At 61.2% G+C, this 10,318-nt stretch overlaps 1 protein-coding gene across 4 annotated transcripts in view; it reads right to left on the bottom strand.

Moving 5' to 3' along the window:
- Positions 1 to 376: 376 nt before the first annotated feature.
- The window catches only part of ELN (elastin), a 30,268-nt gene continuing 20,326 nt past the window's right edge, over positions 377 to 10,318 (bottom strand). For 3 of the 4 annotated variants that reach the window (XM_040634947.1, XM_040634950.1, XM_040634948.1), the window contains 15 exons: positions 10,163 to 10,222; positions 9,690 to 9,776; positions 8,551 to 8,607; positions 7,365 to 7,460; positions 7,222 to 7,281; positions 6,660 to 6,791; positions 5,939 to 5,977; positions 4,499 to 4,552; positions 4,348 to 4,407; positions 4,014 to 4,106; positions 3,434 to 3,472; positions 2,764 to 2,808; positions 2,368 to 2,397; positions 1,737 to 1,787; positions 377 to 497 (listed from right to left, as the gene is read on the bottom strand). In XM_040634947.1, coding sequence (XP_040490881.1) covers positions 454 to 497; positions 1,737 to 1,787; positions 2,368 to 2,397; positions 2,764 to 2,808; positions 3,434 to 3,472; positions 4,014 to 4,106; positions 4,348 to 4,407; positions 4,499 to 4,552; positions 5,939 to 5,977; positions 6,660 to 6,791; positions 7,222 to 7,281; positions 7,365 to 7,460; positions 8,551 to 8,607; positions 9,690 to 9,776; positions 10,163 to 10,222 — 947 coding nt within the window. In that variant the 3' untranslated portion in view covers positions 377 to 453. The remainder of the gene's footprint in view (positions 498 to 1,736; positions 1,788 to 2,367; positions 2,398 to 2,763; positions 2,809 to 3,433; positions 3,473 to 4,013; positions 4,107 to 4,347; positions 4,408 to 4,498; positions 4,553 to 5,938; positions 5,978 to 6,659; positions 6,792 to 7,221; positions 7,282 to 7,364; positions 7,461 to 8,550; positions 8,608 to 9,689; positions 9,777 to 10,162; positions 10,223 to 10,318) is intronic. The other variant, XM_040634949.1, reaches the window with a different exon arrangement.

The raw sequence follows: 10,318 nt of genomic DNA, 5'->3' as shown, positions 1-10,318 counted from the left end.
GGGGGGGGGGCGGTTCTGGTGGGCAGGGGGAGGTGGGACTGCCCAGGGAGTGTCCGCACCATCTTCAGAGGAGCCCCAGGGAGGGGGTTCCCGAGGGGCTGCCCTTCCCTCCTCCCTCCCCCCAGGAAGATGAGAGCACCAGCACATAGCACCAAGTTCCCCTGGAGATGGAGAGTGTGTGGAGGGGGAGCTCCTGGGTGGGAAGGGGGTGGGGGCAGGGGGCTAAGCCCACCCACCCCTGGCCTCTGAAGTAGGGGGCCTCCTGGGGCCCACTTGGCCACCACTCTTGTTTCCTTGCTTTGTGGATTTCCAAGGCCACCCAGCCTGGCCTGTCCCCTCCCGGGGTGGGGACTGGGGAGGGGGAATGGAGGGAGGGGTCACAAGGGGTTTACATTCTCCACCAAGCAGTAGCACCAACGTTGATGAGGTCGCGAGTCAGGGGTCCTGGGAAGCTCACTTTCTCTTCCGGCCACAGGATTTCCCCAGGCAGGCCCCACCTGGGCGGGAGGAGGCACCTATGACAGTCTGACCCCTCCCGGGTCCTGCTCAAGCCCCTGCCTGCTGGGACCAGCTCCAAGCTCTTCTCATGCCCACATCAACACAGTGGGGAACAGAAGCTCCGAAGCCATAAGAAGCCTGGCCACAACCTCCCTCCAAACTCTGAGCCATTGCACTGCCCTTAAGTTCTACCACGCAGGAGGGTGGGAGCAGGGCCCAGGGGATGGTGGCATAATCAAGGCTCAGGGAGGGGAAGGGGCCTGGCCTGGACAAGGTCTCTTTATTCTGAGTCCACTGTGTTTGGGAAGCCTTCAGCCAGCAGCTGTGAGCACACTGATTTGGCAAGCCGTGTTTTAAGCCATGAAGGCACCACTGTCTGGTAACAGGGCCTGGAGTAGTTTCTACCCCTGCTGGAGCTCGACATGGCTCCTTACCGCCACCTGGTGGCAGTGAGCAGCCAAGGGGGGCAGGGACGGGCTTCTCCCTGTGAAGCTCATCCAGGGTGTTTGGAAAGCAGCGTGATCAGGCCACAGGCATCAGGTGGTGCCTGACAGAGAGCTTGGTACCCTGGAGAGGGTCAGGCTGGTCTTGCCTCTGCCTCCCTCTGCCCTGGCCCCAACTGCCCCATCTGTGTAGTGGGAAGCAGGTGGGGATGGAAGGGGTATCCATAGCCTAAGCAGACACAGGAGAGGAGCTGAGCCTCTTTGGGTCTCCTTTGGGCACTGTTGGGAGGTGCCTTGGGGGGTGGTGACCATTACCTGCCCCCCACACTTCCAGAGGCTCGTCTGCATCTTTGAGCGAGGATGTGGGCCAGGTGGTGGCCTCTGCCCTCCCTGCCTGGCTAGGGGCACCGTGGGCCTCCCATCCACCCCTCAAATTCCTTGACTCTAGGGTCCATTGTCCCATTTACTCTCTGTCTCCTCTGTTCCTCCCTTGCCCTCCTCCCTTCTCTTTCCNNNNGCTCCTCCCAGTGGGGGTGGGGTGGGCAGCAGGGAGGGAGAAGCTGCCAGGCCTGGCTTGGGACCCCCTGGAGGGTCCCAGGCCCACCCTTAGCTCTGGGTGTCTGTGATGGAGGTAGGCACAGGGATGGGAGTGAGGTGTCCAGCTCCCCCCAACTTCCCCTCTCCCTGCCCGCTAGGCCTAGTCCAAACGTGCTGCCCCTCTCCCAGGCTGGTGGACCCCAGCCTTCGGCCTCTGTCTGCCCCTCCCCACCCTGCCCTCTCTGAGTCTCTACTCACCTTGGAATCCCAGGGCTCCCAGGGCCCCTCCGTAGGGCTTGGGAGGTTTGCCTGTGGAGGGAAGGGTGGGGGTTGGGGAGAGGGCCAGGCTTTGCCACCTCTCGCAGGATACCCACCATGTACCAGGCCTCCAGCCTGTCACAGAAGGTTCTGAAGACCTTCCTGCCTCCAGCCTGGCCTTCGGTCTCACCCAGCCTGACCCCCGCTCTGCTCCTTATGGACTATATCCTGCCTGTGGAGGTCTGAGCAGCTAGGAGGGTGCCCCCGCCCACCAGCCAGATCCCGGCCATGCAGACTGTCCCACCTAATGTGCCCTAGACTTCAGCCTCCCTGACCACCTGCTTGAGCGGACCTTGTTCTCTCCTTATACACTTCCTTTCCTTTTCTGTGGAGTCTCGTCAGGCTGTCCAGTTACACCAGAGGCCAGGGTTGGCCCAGGTCTCTGTCTCTTGCTGTCCTATTAAATGCCAGGCCGGGAGCCCTGGGAATGGGATCCTTGCCCCCGTCCCTACATCCCACGGCTGAATTTCCTTGGCATCGGAGGGCCAGCCCAGGGCCGTGGCCACAGTCACTGCTGCCACGGTAGCACCCGCCCCCCACTCCACGAAAGTAGCTCAGGGCCCCGACTCACCGCCAATGCCCAGGCCCCCGGCTCCAGCACCTGCAGGACAAGGAGAGGGGCTGTGAGTCAATCTGCTTCTGGGGAGCCTGCCCAACCTCCCCCCACCCCGGGCAGCCGAGTTCTGGGCTTGGGTGTCAGGAGTCCTGGGCTCTGCCTCACTGATCGTGTGACCTTGGGCAAGTCCCTGGCACTGTCGGAAACTCAGTCTGCCTCATCTGGAACGTGGTGCTTTGGAAAAGCTGGTACTCCCTGGCCTTGCAGGGGAGGGAGAAGAGAATGAGGGGAGGCCTGGCTTCATGTAAGGGAGGCCATGGGTCTACCCCTGGGGCCTAGCTCCGCCCTTCTGAGCAGATGGTGCCGGGGAGTGGGCAGGATGGGGCCGGGGGCCAGGGGGCCTGGATGTACCTGGGAAAATAGGAGACAGTCCGAAGCCAGGTCTTGCTGCAACTCCTGTGGGAGGGGTTCGGGGTTGGCGTGGGGCAGGCCCTGCTCCAACCCCATCACCTCCAGCCCCTCTGCCCAGGACCACCTCCTCCCTGCCACGCGCCCCTCGTTGGCATAGCAGCTTTCCTTATAAGCCTTGTCTCCGCCTGGCATCCTGGCAGGGGGCCCCATACCCTTAGCTCATCAGCCTGGTGTCTGTCACCCACGGTGTATCCCCTGGCCCTGAGGCCTGCCCCTTTGCCCAGGATGTGCCGTTTCCTGGACTGCCCCCTCCACCCACTCTCTGGTGTCCTTGTGCTAGACGCGGCTCTGGAAGTCCCCCTTGCTAGCCAGACAGGCCTCTAGATCCAAGTGGAGCAGAGGATCTCACAGAGAGATGGCCCCTACCTCCAACTTGGAATGGCCTGGTGGCCCCCAGGATGCCAACAAGGCCAGCGCCATCTGAGAAGAGGGTGGACGGGGGTTCGGATGAGGCACCCTCTCTGGGTTCTGGGGTCAGGGATACCCTGGGCAGGCCTTCAGGGGAGGGTGAGCAGGACTGAGGTGGGAGCTGGGGCAGGGACGGGGCGTGGGGGTGGGGGCAGAAACAGCCTGACGCCTGGGCAGAGGGAGGGCAGAGAGAGCAACTCACCGAATTTCGCTGCTTTAGCAGCTGCGGCTGGGGGCACACCTGGGGAGACACGGGGCAAGAGGGCTCAGGAATAGCATGGCCCTCCCAGAGTCATGTCCCCTCCTGGTCTGCTTACCCACTCACCACCTGCCACCATCCACCTGCCACCCCTCTTCCCCCAAGTCTTCAGTGAGCTCTTCCTGTGTGTCCAATGTGGAGCACACAGGACGAGATTCAGGTCGGTTTGGGTAGGGGGACACAATGATGACCGAGGAAAGAGTCATCCCCTCCCCCATGGTGGCAGAGACTTTGGGGAAAAAAAGTTTCCTCCCAACTTTGCTTTTCTTCTCTGGAAAATGGGCACAACCGTCACCCTCCTGATGAACTCCCACTTAAAAGTGGCCGAGTAGGCTGACACAGGAGCGGGAGAGGAGGGGGCACCCAGCTGCACGGGGTGGCCCCAGCGTGTGCTTGCTGAAGGTCCTCCAGATGCCGGCCGGCCTGGGGCAGGTGCGGCAGGTGGGAAGGACGCTCAGTCTCTCTCTGTCTCTCTCTCCTACACACGCCTGCCGCACCCTCTGATTCTGGAGCAATCCCTCACCTCCAAAGCCTCCAACCCCTGGGATGGCCCCTGCGGCTCCGAGCCCCCCAACTCCGAGCCCCCCGGCTCCCAGGGCTCCGGCTCCCCCGAGGCCTGTGGAGAGAGCTGTGTGTTACATTGCTGGTGGGATTGGTGAGTCCGTCTGCAGATGGTGGGTTCTCATCTCAGGACGCAGGGGGAGCTCCCGGGGCCTTGCAGGGCATAGTGGGGCCAGGGTGTGGGCCGGGCTCCGAGGAGACAATGCCCCTGAGGGCCCCGTGCATGGTCAGAGCCCCCACCCCCGCCCAAGCCCCAGGGGCCAGGCGGCCGCACCCCCCCCCCAACCAGGGCTCACCAAACTGGGCGGCTTTGGCAGCGGCTTTGGCAGCAGCGGCTGAGGCGTCAGGCCCAACTCCTGGGGACACAGAAGGAGCTCAGGTTGGGGGGGTGGATCTCCACTGGCCAGTCTTCTTCCCTGCCCAGCCTGTCCTGGGCTTTCGACTCACCTGCCACACCGCCTGGGACACCTACTCCGCCGAGAGCCCCGACCCCTCCCGCTCCTATGGAGAGAAGATGGAAAGTCGGTACCCCAATTTCTTCAGGACGGGGGCTCCCTGTCCCAGGGACGCTAGGCAAGCAGACGTGTGGCCAAAGCCACGTGACCCAGTGGAATGGGCACTGGACAGACACCGGGGTCTGAGTCCTGGCTCTGTCCTGGCCCATCGGGCAAGGGGGGGGGGCCTTCAGCCTTGGCCCACCCATTTCTTCTCCTTCGCAGCCGGCTAGTGCTGGGAGCCACTGGTGGCCATGGTGGAGGCTATGAGCTGCCGAGGGGGAAGACTAGTCTCGGGTTCTGACAGCCCTGTGTTCAAATTCTGCTTTCTCCTCTTGTGATAGCTGTCGCCTCTCTGAGCCCCAGAGCCGATGACCCTCACCCCGCTCACGCTGCAGGTGTCTGGGGAGCGCAGGGACGGCCTGCCCCGCGCACGTACTCTGAGTTCTGAACCACTGCCCAGTGTGGAGCTGCTGGGTGTGGCCACGGCTAACATTTGATGCAACGTTCATGGTTCTCTGAGTAGCCTGCTTAATACTCATTGCGGGAGGGAAGGTAGGGACCACTATAGACCCCATTTTGCGGATGAGAAAATTGAGGCACAGCAGAGATTAAGCAATGTCCTCAAGTTTCCACAGGCAACACATGGCTTGGGAGCCAGCGCCCTCAACTGCTTTGTTTCCCTGGCAACGTCTGTTAGACTCAGGCAGGCCAGCCGCCGGGCCAGGAACAGAAGAGGGGCCTGTGGGTCACCAGGCCTGTGGGGGGTGGGGGCTGAGGAAGCCGGGATTTTCCGAGGTGGAAACTGGCCCCAAGTGGATGAGCCAGGGCTGGTTGGCGGTTCCCTGGCAGGGGCCCTGGTCCGACTCCTAGGAGGCCAGGAATGTGGGGGCCACAGACAGTGTGGGTCTGTCTGTCCAGGCGGGGCTGCCACGTCCTCCAGGCTCGTGGCAGGCACAGTCATGCTGACAGCAAGACGGGCGGGAGGCCGGGGGCCTAGACGAGGTGTCCTGGCTCTGCTGGCAAGGCAGGCCTGGGCCCTGGCCCCTGGCCTTGTGTCCCATGAAACTGTCAGGACTGACAGTTTCATGAGGGGCCACGGTCCTCATGAAGGAACTGCCACTAGGGGCTTTGGAACTGTGAGGGGCATTTTGAGTTGTCCTGGAGCTGGAGGCATGATAGGCGTTTAGCGGGCTGGGGCCAGGTCTCCTCACCCATCATTAGTGTGTCCTAGAAACGGCCTTTTTCCTCCCTGACCCTCCCAGCGCTGTGCTGCAGGCTCTGGGCACTGGGCCCCGGCCCCGCGGAGGGGAGATGGGTGACCAGGTGTTATCAGGGCTGGTGGGACAGCAAGCAAACCAACCACAGGGGGCCGTGTGTGGGGTGCACTCACCATATTTGGCTGCCTTAGCCGCAGCCAGGGTTCCAGGTACTGGGGAAAAGAGAGAAAGGGAAAGGGGGCTGGTCAGCAGCTGAGATCTGGGCCTGGGAGTTCTGCCTCCTCCAGGGAGCCCTCCCTGACTTCCTCAGCCTTCATCGTTCCTCTCAAAGCTCTGAAACTGTAGCTCCCCAGCCAGGAGATCAGCCGGCCAGGTCGAGCTCCAGTATCTAACCGTGCCACTGCCAATCTGGCCGGGGGCTGGCTGAAGGCTGAACTGTGCCTCCTCCTCCTATCTGCCCCTTCCTTCTCTTCCAGGCACAGTGTGATCTGCCTGAGGCTGGATGCGGAGCAGGCAGGAGGTGAAGAACTGGAGGTCCTAGTGGCCCCCTTGCCGTAGTGCGCTGCTCAAGGGGAGCCACACTGGCCCACTCATGCCCGCTGGCCCCAGGGACCGCCACCCTCCTTTCCTGGGTAGTGGGTGACTTTTCTGTTTGGAACCCTGTCACTCCTCTAACTGAGCAGGCAGAAACTCTGAAATCTAGCAGCCTGGGGCCCCCTCTGCCTGGCCTGCCACCCATCTGTTACCCCAGTCGTCTCTGTTCAAGAGAACCTAATGGGGGATTCACTATGAGCCCCTGAGTGAGGCTGCTGGGGATGTGCTGGAAGGAAGAGGGGGTCTCCCTCCTCTGAGCTCAGGGGGCAGTTTCTGCCCAGGCCCTAGAAGGCCCCTCACCTGCACCTGCCCCAAATCCGGGAACACCAGCACCAACTCCGAATCCAGGAACGCCAGCACCAACTCCGAATCCAGGAACGCCGGCACCAACCCCTAATCCAGGAACGCCAGCAGGAAGCCCAGCTGCAGCCCCTGGGGGAGATGAGCAGTGGTGGGGGGGGCAGCAGGCAGGGAGCACGCACCCACAGGGGTGTCCTGCCCGGGGAGCTGAGTCAGACCCAAGGGCGGGGACCCAGATGCAAGCAGGGGCCACCTGTCGCTGAACCTGCCCTCTGTACTGCCTCCGAGAATGGTCTTCCTAAAATGCCCACTGACCGCCAAGTCCAGCCCCTCCCAGGCTGGCATTCAGGACTACACGGTGGCTGTGGACACCCCATGTGTCACACATGAGGACAGGGAGGGAACTCAGAGGTCACTTCACTAGTGTGGGACTCAGGACTTGAACCCAGGTCTCCCTCATGCTCAATCTGTGCTTCCTACCCTCTGGTGGCCTCTCTGGGACCTAATGAGGCTGCGTATCATTGGGGGGGGGGCGTGGTGCAGCTCAGGCTTGGGTACTTACGGAACTGGGCTTTGGCGGCTGCTTTCGCAGCGGCTTTGGCTGCAGCGGGGGCCCCTACTCCTGCAGAGAGAGGGAGGGGGTTTAGGGACGGCACGCAGGGAGGATTCAGAGGCCCCTTCGACCCACTTAGTCAGGCAGCTCACCTGTAACAGCACCGGGGACAATGCCAATACCAGGACCAATGCCAGGACCCACGCCGGGACCCACACCGGGACCCACGCCAATACCGGGCCCTAACCCTACAAGAGTGAGAAGAGCTCATTCTTAACCAAGTCCTAAGGACAGAAGCCAATGGAAAGAGCAGTGGGCTGGGAGTCAAGAGCCTTGGGATCTTGTCCCAGCCCGGACCCAGGTTTGCTGTGTGACGTCGGACAAGTTACTTTCCCTCAAGGGCCCTCGGCCTCCTCGTCTCTATAAGGAGGCATGTGCAGGATCAGTAGCTCTTAACCTTTGGAGGACAAGGACCCTTTTGGGGCTTCTGAGGGTGACAGAGTCAGTGACACAGTAAAGGGAACTCGGCAAGACGGGTAGACCTGGATTCGAAGCTCAGCTCAGCCGCCATTGAGCTGAGCGAATGTGGGCATGTGACTCAAGCTCTTAGAATCTCAGTTTCCACATCTGTAAAATGGGAATAGTAGCACCAACCCCATGGAGTTGGTGCAAGGATTACCTCCACACGTAGTGGCTTGGCAAAAAAGGGGTCGTTTGCTCTACGTGAGTTTGGGGATCAGTAGACCTGAAGTCAAGATGTTCTCTGGCCTAGACAGTGCTAAATTTTGTGATCAGAATCTTGATGTTGTCAGGTCCCTAAAGCCAAGGTATAGGGACCCCTCTGGCCCAGGCTTACAGTTGGAATCTAAAATGGGGCTGCTGTGGCTGGCCATATTCAGGAGGGTGTGGGTGCCTGGGGCTGCCAGGGTGAGCTTCAGAGGTAGCAAGAGACGGAGAGCTTTGTCAGGGAGCAAGAAATACTGTAGGAGGGTGGGATCCGGTGAGCCCAGCCTGAGGTCCAGAGCGGGGCAGGCCCCAGCTAGAGCTGGGCTGGAGCTGGAGGAGACAGCAAGGGCTTTGGGAAGGCTGGGGAGCCAGGTCCTGGAGGGCTTGCCAGGGCCTGTTCTCACTTTGCTTTTCGGCTCAGCCCTTCACGCGCACCCCTAACGATGGTCAGATAGGCCAAAGGTGGTGAGAAAGCCCAGAATGTAACAGCCCAAGGGGGCTTTCCTCCTGAGGGGAGCTGAGCTGCCAGACCCCAGAGCAGGGAACATGAGAGAGAGCAGTGCTCCAGCATGGGGGCTGGGAGCAGAATGGGGGGGTTGGGGGGACACTTACCAAACTGGGCGGCTTTGGCAGCGGCTTTGGCGGCTGCAGCGGCTGGAATCCCTGCTCCTGGAGAGGTGAAGGGTAGGGATCAGGGGGCAGTCCCTAACACCCCTCTCCACATCCCCTTCCCCCTCCCCTATTCTGGAAAGACCACCTGTAGGGAAGTGTCTCCTCCCCCAGAAGACCCTCCCCATGATGCCTCTTCAACCTACAGACCGAGAGGGAAGTACAGACAGCCCTGGCTTCCAGGCCTGCTGACGGCCCACTAGCCAACCTGGGCACATCCTTTCCCCAAGAAGCAGCTCTGGAACTGTGACATTGGAGCTCTGGTTATGGCAGAGGCGAGCCCCAAGCTGATGGGTAGAAGCCCAGACCCTCTCCTAAGCCTCTAGAAGGCTTGTGCAGCTTTCTGCTGAAGAGGATGTTAAAAAAAAAAAAAAAAATCCTAGCAGTGCTTGTATCCCAAACTGGAGGAAACAGCTTGTTTTGGGGGGAACCTCAAAAGGAAAAATTTTCTCCCAGAAAGAAGGCATGCAGAAGAGAAATCGGGTGGGGAAAAACAACCAAGGAAGTCTATAACTTAATCTCCTTGTAACTTTATCTCTTCTCTTGGCCTCTGACTGGTGGGGGAGAGAGGGTGAGCCAAAGGGTGGCCCAGGGGTGCCTGGGTGGCTCAGTCATTAAGCGCTGCCTTCAGCTTGGGTCATGATCCCAGGGTCCTGGGATCGAGTTCTGCATTGGGCCCCCTGCTCAGTGGGAAGCCTGCTTCTCCCTCTCCCACTCCCCCTGCTTGTGTTCCCTCTCTCTCTACCCCTCTCTGTGAAATAAATAAGATCTTTAAAAACAAAACAAAACAAAAACAAAAGGTGGCCCAGGCCCTCCCACCTGGTCAGGAACCAGAAGGGCCACTGGAGTAAAGGAGCTCCGAGGCCCAGCTGATGACGCCAGACTTCCCAAGCCTCCCCAGCAAGCTAGGATCCCCCGGCGGGTCTTCCCTCCCAAGTAGGGGAATTTGCCCGCCCTCCTCCCCATCTCTGGGCTCTGTAAAGTCTTCCCAGTCCATGAAATGATCCACTTGACCTGGTCAATGCCAGAACTCCTTCCGTGAGACAAGCCAAGCTCGTTTCTGAGTTGGGGGCACGGCTCACCTGGCACCACTCCTGTGCCTGGGACACCTGCCACTCCGTCTCCGACCCCTGGCACCAGACCTCCCAAGGCTCCTGCTCCTCCAGCACCTGGAGGAGCGAAGGGCGTCAGCTCTGGCCCTAGAATCGCCCACCTCTTGGGAGAGCGAAGGGTGGGGGTGGTGTGGGGAACAGAATGGCTGCAAGGCCACCTCCGACTTGCTGGTTGGGGCTGGAGGTGATAAGCCGGGCCCCAGTAAGCAGAGTGGTGGGCAATTGAAGAGGGCAGAAGGGTTCAGAGTGGCTTTGGAAGGTGGGGCCAGGGACCACCCTCCCCCTCCCCCGACCTTGACCTGGACAGAGAGGGAAGCAGAGGTCTGAGTGCGAGGGGGCAGGAGCGCTCTGAGCTTGGAGCCTGGCCCCCCTGGGAGGGCAGGGCTGGGGAGGAGAGGAGGGCACTGGCCTGGCGTGGGGACAGGCAGGGCTGGGGCACTTACCGAACTTGGCTGCCTTGGCCGCGGCTGCTGCCTGAGCGGCCGCAGCTGCCTGGGCTGCAGCTGTGGGGAGAGAGAGAGCCCCTCAGAACCCCCTTGAATCTCTGGGGGGGGCTATGCCTACAGCACTCTTAGGCAAAAGTGCTACAGCCCCTCTCT

Source organism: Ursus maritimus, unplaced genomic scaffold (assembly GCF_017311325.1).
Source record: "Ursus maritimus isolate PB19 unplaced genomic scaffold, ASM1731132v1 scaffold_2, whole genome shotgun sequence".
Taxonomy (NCBI): Eukaryota; Metazoa; Chordata; class Mammalia; order Carnivora; family Ursidae; genus Ursus; species Ursus maritimus.
This window is presented reverse-complemented; position numbering and strand designations above follow the sequence as displayed.